The sequence below is a fragment of the Thunnus maccoyii genome, chromosome 4 (genome assembly GCF_910596095.1).
Source record: "Thunnus maccoyii chromosome 4, fThuMac1.1, whole genome shotgun sequence".
NCBI classification, from domain to species: Eukaryota; Metazoa; Chordata; class Actinopteri; order Scombriformes; family Scombridae; genus Thunnus; species Thunnus maccoyii.
Window position 1 is genome coordinate 26061488 of NC_056536.1, and position 23671 is coordinate 26085158.

A 23671-nucleotide genomic window follows, 5' to 3' on the forward strand; every position below is an offset into this window, starting at 1 on the left:
TTTAGTATCCGTACCAAAGAGAAAACAGCTGCATTCACACTATAAATTATTAATTGCTGATTTGAAAAAAAAAACCTCAAACTGCAAGAACTTTTCAGAGTCTGAAAATATATTTCAAAAACATTCATTTTACAGTATGAAAAAAAAAAAGACTTTTACCAATTTGACACCAAACATTCAGGTACATTTTCTGCACTTACACAGATCTATTTGGACGTTTCTTGTTAATACAGTTTTTTTCATCACTGCGGACTCACAATAAACTGAATCACCATCATGTCTACAACTGTAAAGACTGTCCCCAAAGTGTTAGAGATTATTTCTCCCAGACAAGAACAACCTTGACATTTAAGATCTCTACAGCAAAGACTTTAGAAATGTCAACGCTAAATATCACTTACGATAAAGACGGTTAACCATTTCACTCCCGTTGTAGTTTCAGGCACTTTTTTTTCATACTTGTATGTCGAATGACATCTAAATCTGAGGAGTTACTATGTAATTAAGTACTGCAGTCAGGTTAATACCGTCGAGTACAAGTAGAAGAAACACTTGTTGAAGGTATTAAGTTCTCCCTTCCTGAACAAAGCACCACAATCATTTACCTTCCATTGACTTACAACGGAGCACTGGTTGATTTCACTGATGACAGCTACAATAATAACTTTTAAACTTCTCTTTGGGTTAGATTTTATGAGCCATTCGAAGATGTGAGAAAGTAAAATTCCTGAGAAATGAAAAATGTGACGACTAGCCAGACTATTGAGGAATAAATTTCAGTGCATTTTACAAAACATATCCCTGGGTAATGACATGAAATATTAAAAAAAACAAAAACACATTTACTATAAATAATATGATTCCATAATCCTGTTTCCTTGCACGTGACACCACAGCGGTTATAATGTATATTAGCACAGTTTTTCAACAAAGTCTGAACACGGAGCTGCCACAAGAGTCTGAACTGAAATCCCCATTTTCTTTCTCTTCAAGAACATGATTAATATGTGATTGTATCTGGCTGGATTATTGTGGGACAAACAGTACAATCTTCTCCTTACATGTCGAATGAACACGAACCAATTAAAGGGGACATAACACGCTTTTCCATTTATATACTGTTATAATGTCGGACGTCAGACTTCCAAAACTCGAGGTGAATATATATAAAAATGCTCACTGAAAATCTAAAGTCAGGGCTTCAGCTCGCTCTGAATTATGGATGTATTAAGAGAACTGGATATGGCGCCACCGCTCAGCCTTGCTGTCAATTTCTCCTGGTGGCCAACCGCGGTATTGCAGCAAAAAAAAATCCCTTGTGGCCCAAATCGCATTTTCCCCATAGACCACCATTAAAGAAGAGACGTCTGTAATACTGTCGACAGGACACCTTGAACGGAAAATAAGGTCAAGTATTACTCTTTGTATTATGATATATATATAATGGAGGTTTTATATTTGTAAAAATGTCCTAGAGCCTAGAAAAAGGATTTTAAAAACTGTGACATCACCCCAACTTAAAGTTTTCGGGCAGAGCAGGAGCTCACAAGTGGGACCAGCAGTAGAAACATTACTGCTTGTATTCAGTGGGCCGCACAACGCAGAACCAAACCTGGAGGGTAAAAACGTTTTTGGCTCATGCGCCAGGTGAGAAATTTTCATTCGATTGAATAGACGCCATCTTGGAGTCCAGTATCCAGTTCTTATAATACATCCATGATCTGAACGCTCCTTTTGCAAATGACCTCTACTTCCCCATCGAACTGGCATCAGATCATCAAATTCCATAGTGTCTGTTGCTAACGTTGTTCACATTGTCTACTCGCACATTTTGGATCGTGGGGGCTCATCGGGAGGGAGACATGAGCTAAAACGGCCTGTTTTAGACAGAGGCTGAACTGAGGGGTATACAGAGCCAGTATAAAGATAAATATGGAGTTTTATTAGCTGTAAATCATGTAAAGATATTCCAGTAGAGCCCCAGAATAAAAAGATTTGGAACTAAGCATGTTACGTCCCCTTTAAAGGCCACTTTCTTGTTCTTTCACCAATAACAGACTAAACTAACTAGAATCATGTTTTCCATCAACAATCTACAGTATAATGTTTTAGTCTGACGGCTAAAAAAAATGCTTCAATGTCACAGTGGGTTTAAAAGGCATTTACAAAACCAACAGTGTGAATCTTTGTCATTTTTCAAAGACTGATCATAATAAATACTATACAGGCTGGATAGTAAAGAGAAAGGTGCAGGTTAAGAGTTTCCCACAAACACAAACATCACAGTACATTTCACTTAAATAGAGTTTAAGAATATAATGACGTACCGGAAGAAAAAAAAAAAAAGGTCACGAGGAAATCGAAATAAAAGCACAATTAACGTGCTCATTGAACATCTCTAACATAGAGGTCATGACTGGATCGACACCAGAACGCCACACGTACAAAGACATTCAGATAGACACACACATGCCATAAAGTCTAAAATATTTGTCAACAAATGTAAACTAGTTATTCTTCATTTACAGAGAGCGACTCAACCCCGACTGACAGGAAATAAATAGTACCAGAATTATTTGATTCAAACACCACAGCTTATAAACTGGTCGATCCACCGCAACACGCTCGGTCAGTTCTCTCATTCACAGTCTTGATTACTTTGCCCGCACGCACGCACACACGCACACACGCACACACGTACACACACACACACACACACACACACACACACACACACACACACACACACACACACACACACACACACACACGGTGGCTGATGTTATTATGAAACCAGCGGACAGTCAGACGTCACCGTATCCTCTCTAACCCTGCTGCACCAGTCTGCGGTAGTGCGGCATGACCTTGCTCTCGGGGAGGTAAAGTCCCATCTCCAAGGCAACCAGCACCGGGAACTCCAGAGGAATCAACTCGCGTCTGTTTATACGGAAACGCTCCTCCAGCTTCTGCTCGTCCGTGGGGGTGAAAACAGAGGAGTTTAAAAGGGAAAACATGTTATGATGTGGTTTGAGTTTAAAACTGTGAAAAAGATGCAGATGATTGTACACGGTGAAATATTAGTTATTTTATTTTGATCATGTGGGATGAAAACGGCTGGATGTGTTTTATGTTATGTTGTCATTGATGTACGCTGAGCTTGTTTTTATATATTTTGTAATATGTTTTATGTATTTATTATGTTTTATGTTCAAGTCTACGAGACAAATTCACCTTTGGGGATATTAAAGTTAAAGTGTTTATTTCATTATCAATTAACATGATGATTATTTACCCAAACAAATCGATTAGTTCTTTGGTCTATAAAATGTCAGAAAACGGTGAAAATGTTGATCACTCGATGACGACATCATGTCTTGTTTTGGACAAAACAAGACATGATGTTCAGTTTATTGTCATAAAGGAACAAAGAAACTGGAACTAGATCATTGTTGTCATTATTTCCTAAAAATAATGACAACAATTAATCGATTATCTAGATAGATGCAGATTAATTTTCTGTCCATTGACTAATCGATTAACCGATTAATTGTTGCAGTTCTAAGTGCGTCCAATAGAAATGTTTATTTAGTCGACAGTGATCATGATGATTCCTGATAGAAAGTTGTGAAATATTATTTTATATTGGCAGAGAGATTGCTCTTATGGATTATAAATTAATTTCAAATTGTTTTCTACTGTAGGAACAGTTTGCTCTGATATGCAAGTAAAGAAAGACCATTAAGATTTAAATCTAATAAGGACTGAATATATAATCGTGAAATTTATTCACTACTGAATACATAATATTGATATTTAAATACAACTTAATTTATTGAACTGAAAAAGAACTTGAAATGGTGTCATTTTAAATTCCAATCTTTGAAAATTTCACTACATAATTCCCAGCTGCAGGACTTCAAAAACTGATTTTAAGTTATTTTTTTAGGGTAGATCAATTCAGACGGAAAGTTCACTTGTTCAATATTAAAAAAATTTATTTAAATATATTTAAAACTAATCTACAGAACCCAGGAGACGTCATGGAGGGAAAGAAAAACTTATTTTTCCATAAACAACGCAGAGCACTTGGTGACTCAAACTTCTCTGAAATCACAGAACAGCTTTCATGTATGTTGAGTTTGTCGTCTTTCATTTTCACAGTCTGTCATGTAATCAATAAATCTTAATGATTATGTTCTATGGGTTTATTAAATACTCGCAGCCATCACATGACGGTAGAATGGAGCTGTGCTCATTTTTACACACGTGGCACAGCAGCGGTAACTTCATTAAATTATTTATAATTATTAATTATCCCGTCACAGCAGCAGTATCAGTCAGAGTCTGATGATAAATGACTCTGTAGTTTCCTACACACGTTTAAAAATGAGTCAAATATGTTGGAACATTTTTATTTTGTTGTAAGTAATAAGTCCAACAAATTACTAATTAACGAGAACAAATTATTAAATTAGTTTTTTTCCCCCTCAGTGACACCCGCTGGGCTCTGTACACATCTAAAAGTCAAGTTACTCAGATCGGACTGATGAAACTCAAACACTGAAATTCAAAATGAAAATCCAGACTATCAATCAATCAATCAATCAAGCCTGCCTGGAATTGATCAGATCTCTGTCCAATCAGGTTAGATTCTGTCAGTCATCTGATCTTTCAGATGAGCAACTGGAAAACCCCGACGCTTAACGTTTCTGTATGAATTATATGAATTTATGAGCAAGAAAATTAAGTTCGGAAGTCACATAATTGGAAATTACTGTCTTGAACTTCAAAGGAAGAAATTAAAATTGCATAAATTCAGACAGATGGTGTTTAAAGTTAAATATATTCAGCAGTGATTAAATTACAAAATTAAGTATTCAGTTTCTTCTAAGACTCACATTATTATGGCTTTTCTTTGCTTTCATACTCTTGTTATATACAATACATTTGATCAATGTTTAATGGGAACGTTGTTAAAACTTAAACGTGAGGTTTAATTTTTGGTTCACTCAGCAGCAGATGAATTAGAGGAGCTGCTCTTCTCAGCCGCTCGCTGTGCAGTAATAAAACTTTATTCTTCAGCATCAACTAATGCATTTGCATTTACTTGCATAACATTGTGAAGAACATGTGTCCAATCCTGAATGATACGGGAGCTTAAAAAGATGTTTGGTAAATAACCTTGAGCAGCTACTGCATGTGTTACAGGTTTTTCCACTTCTTATTGTGTTAGAATAAAACAACACGTCCCGCTTTGTTTTAGATTCACACTCTCTATAAACAACAAGGTGTGTTTCTGTGGAAACTTTACTCACATCAATGAGTTGTCTGACTTCTGGCTTCCGCAGATCACTGCTGATCTTTGCAGCCAGCAGCACGCACGTAGCTGCCACCAGCTTCCTGTTCTGCTTGTTGAGACGACCCTGCAGCACCAACTTCTCAAAGTAAACAAAAGCCATCGCTATGGTGACTGGCTGGAGACTGCAGTCCTCGCTCATGGCCCGCATCTCCCTCTTCAGGCTAGTAGAGAGGAAAAAAAAAAGTCACATTAACTGATCAGTTTTCTGAGAAAGTGCACTGCGTGACTTGTTTTAAAAACCACAAAGAAACGTTTAACCTTCAAAAGGCTTTTAGAAGTTTTCTTAGAAAGAATCTAATAAATATGTACCTTCTGATCTTGCTCAGCGTCAGTTTGATGTGAGGAAACTTCTCCTTGAAGGTCTCATTCATGTCCTTCTTCAGGTCGGACGGTTTTACGTACTCAACAACAGTCGTCTGCAGAGACAGAGAAACACACCAGCGTGTCGATACAGAAGAGCCTCATGTAAGCATGAATTATAGCTTCAATAAAACTTTACGGCTTTTCTTGTAAACCGTCTCAGTAAGAATCATTTCACACATGCGCTAGTTACAGTCTTGTGACGCGATCTGGTAAGCAGCAATAAAATCATGTGAACGAGACATAATAGACGTATTTTACAGTCGTAGAGGGCAGGAGGTCGACTTACATGCTGCATCAGAACAATTTACAAGTCAAATTAAACCACGCTGTCCCTAATTTCTGAGACAAAGACAAACAGCTGCCGTATGAGATCATGAACAGAAAACTCACCACATATGATGCAAATATCAGAACCCTCTTGTGTCTCCCGCAGGGCCACTGAGGGTCACTGAGCAGGTTAGGATCGTACTCTGCCACTGCTACTTCCTCTATATCTGAAAAACACAAACAACAGAGAGTGTAAGAGTATCTGAGGTCAGTCAAACGGCAGGTGTGTGTGTGTCTGTAAAGCCTAAACCTGGAGCCATACATGAGTCCTGTGCCACAGTGTTGCTCAGACGAGCAGGGGTGAAGTTCCTCTGCCCGTTGCCACGGTAACGCGACTGAGGGGTCTGAGCGGTGCAGTTCTCTGGCGCGCCGCCGCTCTTTTGTCTCACCAAGGCATTGGTCGGGTAAAGGAACTGAGCGTAGGACACAGTCTGAGGAGGGAAAAAATGAGACAGTCGAACCTTCAAATCAAGAAAACGTTATCTGGGTAACGTGTGTGTTTCCGTTTCATTCATACATCTGAGAGACGTGTGTGAATGTCAGAAATACTCACCTTGCCGTAAGTGCCCAGCTCCACACCTTCAAGACAAGGCAGCAGGTCTACGGCCACCACAGACGACAGCCTTTGTCTCTGAGCCTCCAGCTTAGGATCACTGTTCAGAAAGAGTCACATGTATGTCATTTTCACCACATGCTGCAAACACGCTGCCCTCTCCTTGAGAATGAAATGGATCACACAGGAGGTTGATGAAACATAAAAGCGGGGGTGAGGGGGTGCAATCTGCTTGAGATGCTGCTGTCTTTGTACCTGAGGTGAGCACTCTCTCCGTACGGCAGCACTGAGAAAGCAGCGTATAGCGACCGCTTGGCACAAATCAGCATGATCCTGCAGGACACAGCAAGTACAGGCAGACAAAACAGATGGTGTGTCAGTCTACAAGCAACAACCACAGTCACTGCATTCATCAGGACTGGAGCCACTTCTGTGTTTGATCTGTGTCACAACTGAAGCTAAACAGCTATCGACAACAATCTAAAGCTAAGAGCAGGAGGAGGGGAATCTTAACAGCGGGACGAGCCCCAGTTTGTGCCTCTCGGGTATTAACTGTTATCTGATCACTGAGATAAGCATCCAAAATTCCTAAAAATACATAACTGGCAATCTCAGCTGTTTAACAATACTTCTACAATCCTAAAATACTCCTCTAGTCATCAGGATGGAAAGATATTCTGTCTGCTGCACAGTAAAGAGTTTTAAGACTGTATTTCCTATCCAAGTAGCCTGCAATGACATATATGTCAAAATTAGAGCTGCAACTAAGGATTATTTTCATTATCAATTAATCTGTCAATTATTTTCTCAATTTTCTTGTCTTCAAATCTCTTGTTTTGTCCACAATAGTCCGAAGATATTTAGTTTACAATCATAGAAAAGTAAAGAAACCAGAAAAGACTCACATTTGAGAAGCTGGAATCAGACTTTGGGTATTCTTTTCTCAAACAAGACCAGGTCAAACCTAGTATATGGCCCAACCGTGTATGGTGGCCACTGGCCAAGTTGTTACAGGAATGGTGAGCAGTAGTGTCTACAATGTGAATTCCTGGATATTAAATGTTTATCTGCAACTTGCTGTAGTGGTCCCAGTAATATTTGCTGGTAAAGTACTGAAGTAGCAGATCACATGATGTGGTTAAAAGTTATAAAAGTAGTTGCAAGAACAATACTTTTCACTAGTATCTTGGGATGTTTGATTTGAAATAGAACTTATTTTAATTCTAATTATAACTATTCTAATTATCTGTTAACTCCCGCTGCTCTTTCATCTGTTTCACTCTGTACTGAGTGTTTTGTCAGAGTGATATTTGGGCTTTAACTGTTTGTTCTCTTTCAGGCCTCTATGCACCTTTTCTCTGCCTCTTTCCTGGTCAATGTCCATGTAGGCTGCGGTGGAAACTGTAAACGAATGTCTTGACAGCACTTTGGGTGCAAATTCATGAGGCTTATCTCCGCCCGGTTACCACAGTTACAGTCAAATCAAGCGCACCCGCAGAGCAGCCGTCCCACACTAAACTGATATATCAGCTACATGAGTCGCATGTTTTACCTGCAAGACTCGTGTTTTAATGCTGATGTTCATTGTTTGTGATGTGAAATGTGCGTCCTGCTATTAGTTCAGTTCATAAAATCAAAACGCACCGCATCTCTCCTGGCGGCTGCTGACAGCGTTGCCAGCCCCAGAGTGGATCACACTGGACAATAGAGGAGGAGACGGTAGAGACGCTGGTATATATCTGTTTAAAACAGGAGTTTAACTGACTTCACTGCATTTAACATCGGAGCTGAGAGCGTCTGAGCTCGGAGCAGAGACACCATCGCTCTGCATCACTGCTGTCCTCTGCTTCCATCATCTCACACTGATTCATTATGAACAAGCATCAGCCAATAAGGAAACTCCAACACTCAGCCGGCCGACCAATGATGTAACTTCATCACTCACTCAGGTTAAAGGACTGGTCCGTCATAATCAAAATAGCTGGCAATTAATTTAACAGTTGGTAATTAATCGATTGATCGACTACTGCTTGGTGTGTCACTACTTACTGCTTTAGTTTCTGTGAAAATAATAAAATATTAGAAAGTAACATCAAAATTAGAGCTGCGACTAACAATCATTTTCATTATCTTTTCATCTATAAATGTCAGTAAATATTAAAAGCCAAAGTCATCATATTTCTGGTTCTGTCCGACCAACAGTCAACAACCCAAAAACATTTAGTTTACTGTCGTGTATGACACAGAAAAACATACAGTTCCCACATTTAAGAAGCTGGAGGCAGCAAACATTTCACCTTATTGCTTTCAATAAAAGACTACAGGGATTATTCGATTATCAAAATAATTGCAGATTAATTTCCTGTCCATCGACTAATTAATCAACCAATCATTGCAGCTTGAATCATCATATACCAACATACAGTAACTGATAATATTTTGACAATTTGGTTTATGCTGTACAAACTGAGCAAGGAGATGTCAACTTGGAAAATTACCTTTTTTAATCTGATAACAGAATATTTTTTCATGAAGACGATTAAAAGAGTCTTTGAGGATTCTGGAAATACCCTCAGAAGTGCTGTTAAACAACCTTCTGTGTTTTTCTAAGATCTTCTTATCCCTTCTGTTTTTGTTTCTTCAGCCCCGCAGGCATACACTCAATATAATGTTAATACATGAGAGGCACAAACTGGTGCCAAGAGCTGAACTAGATAAAACAAGGGACAAGCAACCACCAAACGTGCTACACATTCACCAGTACTCCTATTTTTCTGACGAAAATGAGGACAAACCGACTGATCACAACCTACTAAACATCACCATAGCCAGTGAACACAACAGTGTTTTTTTTGGGACTATAAGAAAACTGCACAAACGCCAAGGGGGGTCTTCAGCTCCTCACAACAACAACAACAACAATCAATACAACATACAGTCAGCAGTCTCTGTTGTGACGCTCAGCAGTAAACAGCCAGGCCAGACCTTGAGGGAGAGATATCAAATCTCTTACAGCGGACAATGTTGCAACACAGAAAAATCTACTGGTGTTAATTAGCTTCGTTATATAACCTAGAGAGCTTTCAACTCAGTCAGTAACATGCGCTTGCTGTGTGACTGCCTAAAACAGAAACAGAAAGTCAGACCCGAGGGCCCGTTTGTTATAGCTACATCATTGTTTAGCACACACCAGCAGAAAACACATGACACATTAGCAGGTATGTGGGTATGAATGTGAGGTTGACGGCGAGATGTTGTGAAAATGCAGGATAAATTAAAGAAAAAAAACACTGATGGTATTGAAAGTGGGCATTTAAAAAAAGAACAAAACTACATGTTTTTGTCAGTGTCTACAGACAAATTAAAACAAATACATTACCACACTCTTGTTTTTCTAACTTTCTAAACTGGTCAACGAGCTTCACAGAAAGCCAGCAGTGTGATATTTCAGTGCTGTCGTGCTTCGGGGTAACCTTACTGTTGAAATAGGGTGTTACATTTCCTCACTGCACCTCTTTTGGCTTTTGCAAAGCTTCCAAGGGTGATTAAATTCACTGTAGCAATCACCACTCAGCAGCTGTACCGCTGTTATTCCTCTGTGGGCCAAACTAAGTCGCTGTGCCAGAGATAAGCAGCTTATTACAATACTAGCGGGAGGAGTATAACACTGCTAGAGAAGGCCTATTTCACAGTCCAACATAACACAGCCTTTGTTGTTTTTTTTTTAATTTCTCTGACAGGAAACTTGGTGTTGCAAGAATTTCTCGTAAATTCCTCTATTGTGAATTGTATGTAAATGTTTATGTAAATTCCTTTCGGAGACTCACCTACATCCCCTGGTATCATACTGCCTCATACTCTTGATAAAGTGGACTTTCTTTGGCACCTTGGGTCCAGGGGAACCAGAGACATTCCTCAACCTGAGAAGAGACCGAGAAAGACACAAAGACCTCTTCATTAACATCAAACCCAACAAAGGACTTTCACATGCTCTGTAATCTGAACTTGTACAGTGATGTAAATCTCTTTACAACACAGATTTGAATGTAAATCTAGTAGTAGAGGTAGTAGTAGTAGAAGGCCAAATCCAAACCTCCTCATACAAGACAGGCAAGATTTAATAGGGTATTTTCTTCCTCACATCATAAACCTGACAGCTCATACATAAGTTATGATTTATTTTGAGGCAGGCAAGTGATTGTGATTTATGTCCAAGACACTAACAACACAGGACACCAAGGAGCAGTGAAACAACCATATTGTAAACATAGGATAAACTGCATTTTCTATCTATATATCTACACTATTTACACTTCACATGTCATAAAGTTTTATATTTTAAGAGGTTATACCAAAGAAAATACTGGAACATTACAACATGAGAATCAAAGTGAATTCTTCTGTTGGTACCTGCTGGTTTCATTTTATGCGGAAGTTTCGTTTAAAGGCCCGAGGGGGAAACACCGACCACTAATATTCTCACCTCTGCCGTGAATCCAGGGAATTACCGGCCGGCACCGGGCTCAGCGCGGGCGTTGACTTGACACGGGAGCAGCTGGGCTGGTGTCCGACGGGCACAGGAGACAGAGGGGTGTCGGGGAGCAGCGTCTCGGCCGCACCGAAACCCTCCAAAAATACCTCGTTGGTCCCCACAGCACTTGCCCCAGCAGGACCCGGAGACATTACCAAAGAAGGTCGGGTAGGACTGACTACCCCTGGAAAACTAAAGGAAGAGCTACTAACGGCCGCGGCGGGTTCTGTCACCGGGGCGACCGGTGCTTGGCTATCCGCCGGCAGGGGCACGACCGTTGCTCCGTCGTCTCTCTCCATGAGTCGCTGCTCCTCGGCGGCTTTTTGGTCGGAATTTCCATCGCTAAGCTGACACTGGGGCCGTCCATCGAGGGAAATATTATTGAGGAACAACAAAGCCGCCTGCCTCTTTCTGGAGTCCCTCACTTTCCTCCGTTGCTCTCGGTGTATCTTCGCCGGTCTACTATTGCTGCCGGTGGACTGTAGACCGCAGAAAGCGGTCGCCATTCTAGTTTGAAATGTGGCTGTTGAACGCAAAGGCGACGAGTGACCGGTACTAGCGCTGTAGCCCCGCCCCCACTGTATGATGATTGGCTGTGATAGCTATTATGCAAAGTTTACTCTATACATAGTCGTAGGTGATTGGATCATAGATATATTATGCAAATAGAATCTTCCTGCTCGCTGTTGATTGGCTGTGTGGGAATAGTGGGCGGTACGCTGGAAACAAAAGACATATTCACAGACACCAACTTCAATTTGATGACTTTTCTGACACCAATTTGCATATATAGGTTATACAGGTATTGATTAAACCACGCAGTACATTATTGTCCTAAACCTAAACATATAAAATTTCCCATTAATTCTTCCAAAATCAAATTAAGGTCTGAAAACTGATGAATGACACAAACGCAACAATATTCTGTAGTCCCACAAACTGTGGTATCAAAAGCCATTTAATACACAAAAAACAGTGGAAAAGATGGGCCGAATAGATTAGTATAAACTTATCAAAGATAAAATAGGGGAATGTTGAATGCATTAAAGTGAAAATATTTAATATACAGGCACTCGGTGGCATGAAGACCTCAGAAAAGGCCACAGTCAACAGACTGGATTGTAAAGTATGCTTTTCTTCATGCAGCATTATAAAGTTTTTAAAAAATCCTTTATAATAGGTATAATGGCTTAAACTTTATGGATCAGATAATAATGTGTTGGGTTTCCAGGTTGTAAACAATCAGTCTGGCTAGTGTTTATGGTTTCTGTTTGGTGATATTGCAGTTATACATTTTAGTGATAAACATTCATTGTTTTCTGATAAGCCATCAAGTCTGTATTATAAATGTTTATAAGTCTTATAAATGGTATATACAATAATGCATCGAGTCTGCAGTTGTAAATGATAATGGATTTTGGCCCAGATGCAAACCTTTCTGATTAATTAAGTGATCTAAGGATTAGCTAAAGATGAAACAAGCGTCATACACTCAGTTGTAAGTTTATTAGGTACACAATGCAGTCTAAGACAACAGCCCTGCAATAAATCCCACCCTCATCAAGGCTGTAATGTTCAGTTTTTGTTGAACCTGTTTTACAGAAGTGTTGATTCAACTAAACAGTTATTTTGGAGGCTGTGTAGTTTGTGCTGCTGGTGTTTTTCAGGTGTTTTTCCACTCATCAATATAAATATGATGGATTAAAGATTAGAAACATCTGCCAGTATAAAATAATACAATTCAACAGCCTCCAAAATGACTGTAGAGTTGATTTAACACCTTTAGAAAACACTTCAGAACATTATACCTTCTATAAGGGTATGATATTATTGCAGGGCTGTTTTATTACAGCATGAGTTTTGGCTAGCTGTACCTAATAAACTGGCACATAAGTGTATAAAACAGCAGTAAAAATGATTTTTCATTACTTGGCCACCCCAAAGTTGTCTATATTAATGGATTATAACTGATCCACAAAGCATTTAATCATTTACAAACTATTACTAAGCCATTGGTTACAACTTATAAATCCTTTAGAAAGGGTGTGTTATTATAAGGTGCTATTAAAATCACCACATACTTCAATCAACAACTGAACATGAGATCCACAAAGGTGATAGAATGCACTACAAGATTGGGCTGGTGTTTCCATTATTTTGTCCACCCTCTGATGCTGTTTCTATCTATCATTAAAACGTCTCTTCTTTTATATGTTGCCCAGGAATGATCTGTTGGCATTTATTCGGATAAAACCAAATAACCAACCACAGCAGCCTCCAGCTCTGCGGTTTTCACATCAGAACAGTTTTGCTTTTGATAAAATGGCAACAGCTATCTCATCTTATCTATTTAGCATTTGTGAACAAGTCAGAGGAATGTGAGACTGTGATTGTGAGATCAAAGACGAGCTCTGGCAAACAGCTTGGCTGCTTTTTCTCTCATTTCGCTACAGCAACAGGAGTTAATTGGACAGTTTGCACAGGATTTTGATTCTGGTTTCACACTCCATTGACTTGCAAACATGAAGCCTGAGTCTGTTTCTCAGAGACAGAGACCGGAGTGTGAAAGCTTCTACATCTCCTCAGTGGGAGTGATCAATAGAATAGACTAAATCCTCCCTTCACTGTTCAGGAGAATTACAATGATAAGAGCACGCCAAAGAGTGCTGTTTGTGTTGAAGAATAGGTTCATCTGTTGAGAGGTCACTGACCTCTGTGGATATAAACTACAGTAGGTATCAGTGGCAACTTCAGAGCCGCTGCTAATCCACTGATCTACTGCGACACAGAGATGGGATTTAGTCTCAATCTAATCAGAACAATCTGTCAAGATTGCTGTCGCCTTAGAAGTAGAACTATCTATTTCTACAGTATCTTTAGCTATATATATATATATATATATATATATATTGATTGTGGCTACCATGAAGTACTGTACTTGATAATTCTCTGACAATTTGGGGTAGTATGATATGCGGAGGAGTTTACATTCTATAATTAGACACATACATGTTGGGTTTTTTAAGGCTGATATATTTGATCAATTTATAACTATATGTTTAGACTAAATTTGATTGTGCTTGGACAAAAAACTGAATAAATTAAATTATGATGAAAGGAATAAATTATTCTCCACCAAAACCAGCACAAGTCAAAAGTTTGGACACACCCTCTTATTCCCGAATGATCAGGCCATTATGTAGAGATAAAATTTACAGAAAATAATACCAAACTGTTCATGAATAAATAAAATGTTCCATTTTAGCCACGCTAGCGGCTCGGCTCTGGGGATAACAATAGAGTATCAGTTGACTGGTCCACCACTTTAGTCCAGACTGAAATATCTCAACAACTATCTGATGGATTTCCTTTAACTTTTGTTCAGACATTCATGGTCCCCAGAGGATGAATCCTACTGACCATTAGTGCCACCATGAGGTTGTTTTTTAGTGAAATATCTCAAGAAATATCGGATGGATTGCCATGAAATTTGGTAAAGATATAATCTCCTCCTCTAGCACATCCAGCAGCAAGGTCAAAGATTTCACTTATCCAGATAAATATCTCCACATCTACTAGATGGATTGGCTATATATTCATGATATGAATCCTACTGACTTTCCACCTTGTGCCACCTTGAGGTTGACATTTGTGGTTTTTGAGTGAAATTTCTTGACAATTCCATAAAATTTGGTACATACATTGATATTTAGCGCTATCATCAGGTTAAAATTTGTATCAAAACTAACAATATTCCCATCACAGCTGTACTTTGTGTTTGGTGCTGATTAGCAAATGTTAGCATGCTGACAGGCTAAACTAAGACGGTGACAATGACAAAAAAAAAAACACTAATTCCAAACTCAAATCAAGGTATAAAAGTTAATGAATGATACACAAGCAACAACATTAGCTAAGAGAACCACTAGCATGGCTGTAGACCCTTAGTCTTGCTGTAAATACTCAGAAAATTTCCCATCTATCTATCTATCTATCTATCTATCTATCTATCTATCTATCTATCTATATCTCATATTGTCTGTCAGTGTTTCTGTGTAAAAAGGCAGCAGCTCAGCACAAGTCAGGTAAACACATTGCTCTTTATTTTAGCAACAACAACATAATGAAATTGTCTTCACCTTCTTGTTAATCTTTTTTTTTTTTTATCTTGCTCTGAACGGCAACAGTCTGGCATGACCAGTTTAAGGCTTTTTGATTCTAGCTTTGTGTTTGAGGTACAGCCCCGCCCAACTCCTGCCACAATAAGCTCCTTTTATGGTACACCGTGTGGTTGTTACATGATGGACTCAAACAGTTAGCACCATAATCAAAGCCTCTCTGGCTTTTGTTACTGCAGCAGGGCCGGTAGAGGTGATCTGTGGGCAATTTATTTATTTTTGTGTCATCTGGAAAAACGAGCTGACGACCGGACAGTGTTTAGAACAAAACTGTCATATCTCAGTGACACAATTTCAAATTAAACGTAAATGCACATGGCAGGAGTCTTTCCACACACATACACCCATACACATGCTGGTATGTGAGCTCAAACACGCACACAGACACGCAAACACGCTTACACACATGGTTCAGAAACTTCCCTTTTGTGACTAATCTATAGAAAAAACAACCCTGATTAAAGAAAGTACCACATGCCCGTACCATCGATAATATCAAAGCTATTCTGTTAGGAGTCTGGAGTCTGCAGCTAATATCTTTTTTTCTTCTTCTTTGTTTTTTTTTTTTTTTTTTTTTACATTTTTCACACAACAACGTATGGATACAGTACAATTACAGACAGTGCTGTCCCTCTATAACTTCATCTTCCTTGTAGAGTTTAATTTACATGAAAAATAATGTCTAACCTGTCGCCTTCACTGTGTAACGGATGCAGTATGAAAATACAAGTCATGTCAGTAGAATACATCCTGCAAATGTGTTGGAAATCATAATGTAGCTATAGTTCAGTACATACACATTCTTGAAGAAGGTGTATCTTATTGTAATAATAGTGATGGCATGGCCCAAAAACAACAGATTGCTTGTAAACACACACATATCTCTTTTATTTTCTAGCTTACCTCAAAAAAAACAAAAAAACAAATATAGTACCACAGGAATGTCGTTTATCCCACTAACAGCATGAAAATGCTCAAAGCCTTGTCACAAATTATCACATTTTCAACTGTTTTTACATTCAACTCAAATGTTGCTTTTGAACTTCAGCTTCGAAGCAGCATTTTTAGAGACTCCTTCAACATGAGTGAATACCTAGGAGAAACTGTGAAGATCAGTATCTGTGTTGTTGGCTTCTTTTTAATTGTAGATTGTGTTTAAAACTACAGTGCGAGTTTACCGTCTTTAAATGCCTCACCTACTCACTCCTGTACATCTAGCTGCCATAAATAATCATGCATGTTGAAGGGTCGTCTCTGTTGTTGTGAGATGTGCTGAAGCACCTTCACTGAGGAGGACTTTCTGCCTCTGATTGATAACGTACAGCTCCACCTCCCTTCCTGCCTGTGCTTCTCTAAGTTCATGTGACAGCGAGCTTTGCTGCTGACTCTTTAACCTCGACCTCTTCCTGTACCACACCCTGACCTGAGAAATGATACAGAAACCTAAATATGCACCATCATTAGACAACACCACAGCACTTTGCCTTTATACACTCCTTCCTTTTCTTTGCCTGTTTGTCTCCACTGCTTGACAGTACAGAGAGCAAGCAAGTAGGCGCGGAGCTGAAACAGACTGCTCGGTGAGAGTCATCCACCTGCCGTTTTAAGACAGGACGTCCACGCGGCAGCGAGCTGAGTCACAGCACCTTCAGTACATCACACGGTGGTCTCGTACTCCATCACTTCTTTGGGTGTGCCCAGACAGCGGTACTGTATCCGGGGCGTGACCGGAGCAGCACTTTCGAGCACCAGTATGGTTTTACGCAGCCGGCGGTCAATGAAGTGAGCGTCCCAGGCGGGGTACTTCTTCCTGGGCAGGTCTATTCGGATGACGGGCCCCTCTGTCCTGGGTGTGAGGGGGCGCACTGGGGCCTGAGCTCCCCGAGGAGGTCGTACCTGAAACACATCTCCGTCTACCCCAGGCCCCTGCTCTCTGTCTGACCCTTTAGTTCTCTGGAGGGTCCTGGGGGGGCTGCTCACCAGGTCAGGGGGGAGGCTAGAAGCTGGGGAGGCCAGCGACTCCACAGCCACCTCCTTCTCCACCATATAGCCCCACCCTGAGACCGGGCCGTCAGGGTGCAGCAGACAGTAATACACAAACATGAAGAAGGTGCCCAGAGCGTAGCTGCTGGCCACCACGCACACCATGATGACGGCGTAGAAGTCTGAGGTACGGGGGCCGCGGTACAGGTACCAGGCAGTGGTGAGCGCCACATTCTCAATGAACACAGTCAGGCTATAGATGAGCATCCTGCAGCGAGTGCGCCCCTCTCTCACACTGAACCAGCAGAAAACATACACAATGCCCACCATCATGTTATAGATGATCTCCTCCCATTTGGACATGCAGAAGTCCGTTTCGCCTTGAATTATCCAAAATGTCATGATGCACCAGTGCGCCACGATGAAGATGCCGAAGTAAAGCTGGAACACTGAAGCAAACAGGGCGAAGGCCAGCGTGCGGGCCCCGATGGTGAACAGGTGCCACAGAATCTGAACTATGACGGCTTTGTAGGTCATGGGCAGCTTATCGTCTCGGGAGTCCCTCAGCACCTTCTGATAGGAGGCGATCATCCAGGCGAGGGATATCAGTGAGGCAGAGGCTGAAAGCCCTGGGAGACAGATCGAGCAAGAGAAGTTAGACAGGAAGGAAATGGCTCCGGGGTAACTGTCTTCACATTTAGCACAGCAAGATATACGTTCCCCTGCTCTGTACCCCCACAGAGCAGGTGAACACAAGTGAGTCATCAAGCACAGCGTGGGCTGTAGATGTGTGATTGACTTATATCATGATTTATTTTTGACATGTTGATGATGACTGTGCATGATGATCGGTCATTTTGGAGGCACTCACCCTGAAGGGGCAGCACCTGACTGGCCTGGATCATGATGGAGAGCTGCAGCACCAGCTGAGGGGCGCTCTTCAGGAAAGACTCCAGCAGACGCAGCATGCTGATATCAGCACTCTCGAACATCATGCGCCAGTAGTAGTGGCGCCGCTCGGGGTCCCCGTGCCAGCGGCTCTGCACACCCAAGTACAGGGCGTGGACATACCTGTGCGTCAGAGAACACAAACCAGAAACATTCATCAGTGCTTTAAGTATTGCTGAAAAAAAGTGAGATTCGTCAGAATTTTAGGTCTTAATACTGTGCTTCAAAAACTTTTGGACATCAAACATAGACTCTCAGAAGTCAACTCATTATTCCAAACTCTGGGAGCTGTCAGTAGTTCTTGCCAAAAAGCTGGTTACTTGCTCCTCCGGGATTTAGATTAGACTGAAACTGAACTAAGCAGCTCTGTGGTTTTAATTTTAGTACAGGCATCAGAGGGGGAGAATGTAGAGCTTGTCTGCGATCTCTCTTCAAATAAAATAAGTCAGAAAGCTGCAGAAAAGCAAAATATGAGGCTCTGAGGGGAGAAAAGAAATCCAAATAAATACTCTCAATCCAGCCTTCAGATTGACGGTTATGAAAAAAAAAAAAGAGCTCACTGTAAATCCCTTGTTCAACTCCTGAGCTCTGCTGACATGTTGTCCCACAACCAGTCTCAACTTATTCTATAATGACCTTGTGTAACCAACACACATCGTTTGTAGACACACACGTGCTCTGTGCAAACATATCTCTGCACAAATGTGTTTTTCTTTAAAGATATGAGGTGACATGTGACATCTACTGGAACTATGCAAATATACAATGTGTAAATCATTACCTTTATCACTACACAGCACTTGACTGTATATGTTTGAAAAAGACTGGTGCTTGCCACGGAGGACTGAAGCTATAAATGTCTCGGTAATTGCCTCGGGGAGAAGGGTCAGAAGAGCCCTATGTCAACAAGCCCAGTGAACCACACGGGAATCTGTGTAACCCTTTTTTGTTCTGCTTCCTGCTACACAAAGTGTGCCTTGGGATGTAACACGCTGAGAAAATAGAGCATACGTGTAGTAATGAGGGTCAAAGACCCAGCCGCACAGGAGGAAACACACACACACACACACACATACACACACACACACACTCGGCTTCATCCTGCACTTTCTGTTTATAACACAACCCGTATCACATCTCGCGTGCGCTGACACTTAATTCTGGTAGCCGGCCCAGATTGATCCCGGCTCACCTGACTAGCTGTGTATCAGTGACGGATCATTCCTGAGTTAACAGCTGAGGGTAAAACACACAGCGGTAATCCTCTTAATGTGCAGACACGCTGGTCTGAGAGCTGCAGCAATTGAACGGAGTACACACAACAGCTTTAATGGCATTACCGGTAATTCTGTGCAGCCACAATGTTTTAATGTGCTCCTGGACACACACACACACACACTCTCTCTCTCTCTCACACACACACACACAGAAGTCTCCAGGAGGAAATAAGGAATCAATATATATTGCCCACTGGGCTGTCTAAAGAGGCAGGAAGAGAGAGACCACAAAGATAGAAACAGACAGAGATTATGCAGGCCTGCAGATGTATGAAACAATTGATTTGCATCTGATTTCATGTATAAACGCATAATTTACGCTTCTGTGACATCCCAGCATCTCAATAAAGTATGACTTGTCTATGAATATCATCACGTTTAGTCTAACCCTCCTCCCACCACACTTCAGCTGAATGCCTCCTCCTGGCTGGCAGCAGTTCAAGCCTGTCAAAACCGATCAGGGCACTCTAAGCCTGAGCACTGCCTCGCCATCACTGACTGAGTAGCTGACCTACAGACCTACTACCATCCATGTGAGAGTAATGCCAAAGTGTACACTGGTTTGTTTTTAGTCTCACGGCATGCCCGGTAATTAAACATGTTTGTGCTCAGCTGAGAGAAACAGTTGGGAGATTTGAGAATAGGGATTTTGCAGACATAAGAGCAAAAGCCTCCAGCTAAGAACTGAAAATACACTAAACAGTGATGGAGAGGCGAGTAGGCTACACATATCTCTGCGAATAGGAAGCAACTCTCTTGACATTTATGACTATTCATTTTCTTCAGCAGTCTGGCCCAATCTCGCCCAAACCCCAAAAGACAAAGGATTTTTTTTAATTTTTATTTTTCTATATAAGGCGATTGGTGAGGATGAGTTGATGATTTTCCCGGGAGATGATTGACCTAAAAGCGCGTCAGGGGGGGTGGTGGGGGGTTGGGGTTGGTGAGGGGGGGGGGGAGTGGGTGGAGTCTAATAATTCTCCCTTTCTAAGCTGGGGAGAAACGTCAAACAATACAAAAAGACATTCTGGCATTTTGGGCACAGTCCTCTCTGGATGATTTCGTAAGCGTTTAAGCTACAGGGAGTGATGCTGGGCCTTGAAGGATGCTTGTACACACACAGATGCACGCAAACACACACACACACACACACACACATATACACACACAAACACACACACACACAAAGGCAGAGGCATAATGTGTAGTTTCCCCTCCCCTCAGACGTTTTGAGTGTCCAGACTTACCTCCAGACCTGTGCGAGCTGAAAGATGTGAATGATGGCCTGAAAGAGCCACATGAATACTCTGCAGCAGCCCCGGGCTCCTCCCCCGGTGCCCGGCCTGGGCAGCACCCCGGCCGCGGCAGTGCGGCCAGCGCCCCGCTCGCCGCTGTCCTTGGTGCTGAAGTCGTTCTCCTCCGCTCCCGACGCCGCCACCACGGCGGCCGCAGCCGTGCCGCTCTCCGCGGTGTCCGAGAAATCGTAGGCGAACCATCGGAAACTGAGCACTTGCACGACCACGGACGGGACTATCACAAAGACCAGAGTCAGTGCAAAGCACCAGTATTCCCTCCTTAGATAGTAGTCCGCGGCCAGCCACAGGTCTGAGGCCCCGTCCGAGAAGAAGACCAAAAGGGCGCACAGCGTCCAGCAGCAGTCCGGGAGGGAGTAGCGCTGCTCGGCGGGACGGCGCTGGGGAGGCCGCGGGTCCGACCTGGCAGGACACTCGGGTGGGATTTCGTTTCGTAGAGAGACGGGTGCACCATCAGATTTCGCGGCCATGTTTGTTGTAGGGAAGAGAGTGAGTAAGAGATGGGAAAATGATGGAAGGGGGGAGGGAGGGGGGGTCGCGTAGCCTGTCGGTCTGTATGCATGCGTGTGGGAGAGAGAGGGAGGGGAAAGGAGGCGGGGAGGAGGGCCAGGGTAGGTGAGGGAGATGGGAGTCACCGCCGCTCATCGATCAGCGGTGATCATATATACAGAAACAGGAATTTAGTAGAGACGACGTAAAAGCTGCAGGTCTGTTCTGATGCCTTTAGATACAGGATTTATCCGCCGCTTTTAGGGGGCTTGAAGCTGGATCACATCTGGCACATGAAGTTATTCTGGATCATAATCCTGCACAGGTACAATTAACCACTTACCCAGCAGGACCAGAAACACTGTGAGTGCTGACATGGGCCCTTTAAGAAATTCAGAAACAGAAATCCTCTTCCTTGTAGACCCAGATCTATGACTTCAGTGAGACAACGTAAAAATACTCCGTTACAAGTAAAAGTCCTGCATTCAAAATCCTACTTCAGTGAAAGTGCACAAGTATTATTAGCTAAATGTACTTAATATCAAAAATAGAAATACTTGTTCTGCAGAAGATCTTTTACTTAAGTACCAATACAGCAATGTAAAAATAATCTATTACAAGTAAAAGTCCTGCATTCAAAATCCTACTTAAGTAAAAGTGAAAGTATTAAAGTGAAAGTACTCATTTCATCCCTCTGACTGATATATTATTATATATGACGTCATTAGATTATTAATACTGTAGCATCAGTGTTAGAGCAGCATGTCACTGTTGTAGCTGCTGGAGGTGGAGCTAGTTTCATCTACTTTATATACAGTTTGCTAGTTTAGTCCAGTGGTTCCCAACCAAGGGGTCGGCCCCCTCAAAAAAGGTCACGAGGTAAATCTGAAGGGTCCTGAGATGATTCAGGGGAGAGGAAAGAAGAAAATAGAAGTTCTGCTACACAAATTCAGCTTTGTGAAATATTGGCTACTTTGCTTTTTTAAGCTTCATCAATTATTTAAATCGTCTGAGAAGCAGTTTTAGCACTTTTAATGGAACAACGATCAACTCACATCTGAAACGACAGAAGGTCACAAGTCAAAAAGTGAGTGAACCACTAGCTCAATCTTTGACTTTGTCTTTTATTTTTTCTAAATGTAAAATCTTAAAGGGCGGGTTCAGTTTTTCAAGTCAGTCTTAAAGCAACAGTCAGGAGCCCAAATGAACATTGAAAGATGTTTCTCTTGCTGTAATCATCCCTCCTGTTCATACTGACCATTAGAAGATCCTTTCATAATGGACTTACGATGGAAGCGATGGGGACAAAATCCACAAGCCTCCTTTTTTCAAAAGTTTATCTAAAGCTAATATGAGACCTCAGCCGTCCAAATGAGTCAAATCAAGTAGATATCTTTCAAAGTTGCAGCCATTTCAGCACAAATTTCCATATTTTTCTCACAATCCTTAACAACAGAAACCCTGTCCAGGAAAACGGAAAGAGGGATGACCAACTCAGACCGCAGAAGCTTTATATAATCTTCAGATAAACCTTTGAAAACATTTTTGCTCAAAATGAGGCTTGTGGGTTTTGGCCTCCATCACTTACATTGTAAGTGCTTTTTGAAGGAATCTTCTAATGGTCAGTATGAACAGGAGGAATGATTACGGCAATAAAAAACGTCTTTAAATGTTCATCTGGGCTGCTGACTGTTGAACCCATCCTTTAACCTGTAACTACAGCTGTCGGAGTGTACAATAACTTCTTCTGTAATGTAGTGGAGTAGAGGTATGAAGTAACATAAAACAGGAATACTCAAAGCACTTTGTGACGTCTGTTGAAGAGAAGTGATAAACATTTACCCACTAAAGTATTTAAACATTAGGTACTCAGACCTTTTTCCCCTATTAGCGTGTAGATGTTATTGTAGCGTAGTGTTCTGGTGTAAATCTTTTACATGTTATACAGACGCAGGTCATCAGGAAATTATATTTGCAGTTATGTGTTATGACACCGTAAAGAGGCCCTTTGTGTCTCACCATCATTCTGAGGTGGAGCAGCTGACTGAAACCCTTCCGCCTTCACTTTGCCAGAGTCATCATCTGATCAGTTTCTATTCTGCTTTTAGCTGCCTTCACTCCACTCCCTCTGTGCCTGCTGTTGAGGGCCTCCAGTCAAGAGTTCCTCTTTCACAAACTGTGCTGACTTTTGTTTTCGTTTCTGACTCAAGGAAACGCTTTCAGCTCGTCGAGGTGCTGCTGCTCCTAGTTATTATCTGCTGAGGAGAAACATTTCATAAGTATTAAAACAATAATAAAAAACATTTAAGTAATTTAACAGTTTCAATAAGGAAAAAACCCAGACCAAAAA

The 23671-nt window shown here is 41.4% G+C and overlaps 2 protein-coding genes across 2 annotated transcripts; both read right to left on the minus strand.

The window, feature by feature from the left end:
* Positions 1-91: 91 nt before the first annotated feature.
* On the minus strand, positions 92-11713 carry cables2a (Cdk5 and Abl enzyme substrate 2a). Its single transcript, XM_042408930.1, has 9 exons — positions 11086-11713; positions 10430-10522; positions 6858-6935; positions 6603-6702; positions 6312-6480; positions 6113-6216; positions 5669-5775; positions 5316-5520; positions 92-2966 (listed from the first exon to the last, which is right to left on the minus strand). Exons 1-9 carry the CDS (start codon positions 11637-11639, stop codon positions 2826-2828), a joined length of 1551 nt encoding a protein of 516 aa, XP_042264864.1. The 5' UTR covers positions 11640-11713; the 3' UTR covers positions 92-2825.
* A 3535-nt stretch (positions 11714-15248) lies between these two features.
* Positions 15249-21508, minus strand: xkr5l (XK related 5-like). Its single transcript, XM_042408929.1, has 3 exons — positions 20767-21508; positions 18166-18365; positions 15249-17923 (listed from the first exon to the last, which is right to left on the minus strand). The coding sequence occupies exons 1-3, from the start codon at positions 21300-21302 to the stop codon at positions 16968-16970; spliced, it is 1692 nt and encodes a 563-aa protein (XP_042264863.1). The 5' UTR covers positions 21303-21508; the 3' UTR covers positions 15249-16967.
* Between the last annotated feature and the right edge of the window lie 2163 nt (positions 21509-23671).

Bases quoted from the DNA above. Each gene is read 5' to 3' on its own strand.
- cables2a (XM_042408930.1), bottom strand. From the start codon at position 11,639: ATGGCGACCGCTTTCTGCGGTCTACAGTCCACCGGCAGCAATAGTAGA. The intron at 6,217-6,311 runs GTATGGCTCCAG...TGTGTTTTTCAG, and splicing joins CACTGTGGCACAGGACTCAT to ATATAGAGGAAGTAGCAGTG. The intron at 5,776-6,112 runs GTGAGTTTTCTG...CTGTCTCTGCAG, and splicing joins TGATATTTGCATCATATGTG to ACGACTGTTGTTGAGTACGT.
- xkr5l (XM_042408929.1), bottom strand. From the start codon at position 21,302: ATGGCCGCGAAATCTGATGGTGCACCCGTCTCTCTACGAAACGAAATC. The intron at 18,366-20,766 runs GTAAGTCTGGAC...TCTGACGCACAG, and splicing joins CAGCTCGCACAGGTCTGGAG to GTATGTCCACGCCCTGTACT. The intron at 17,924-18,165 runs GTGAGTGCCTCC...TCTGTCTCCCAG, and splicing joins TCAGGTGCTGCCCCTTCAGG to GGCTTTCAGCCTCTGCCTCA.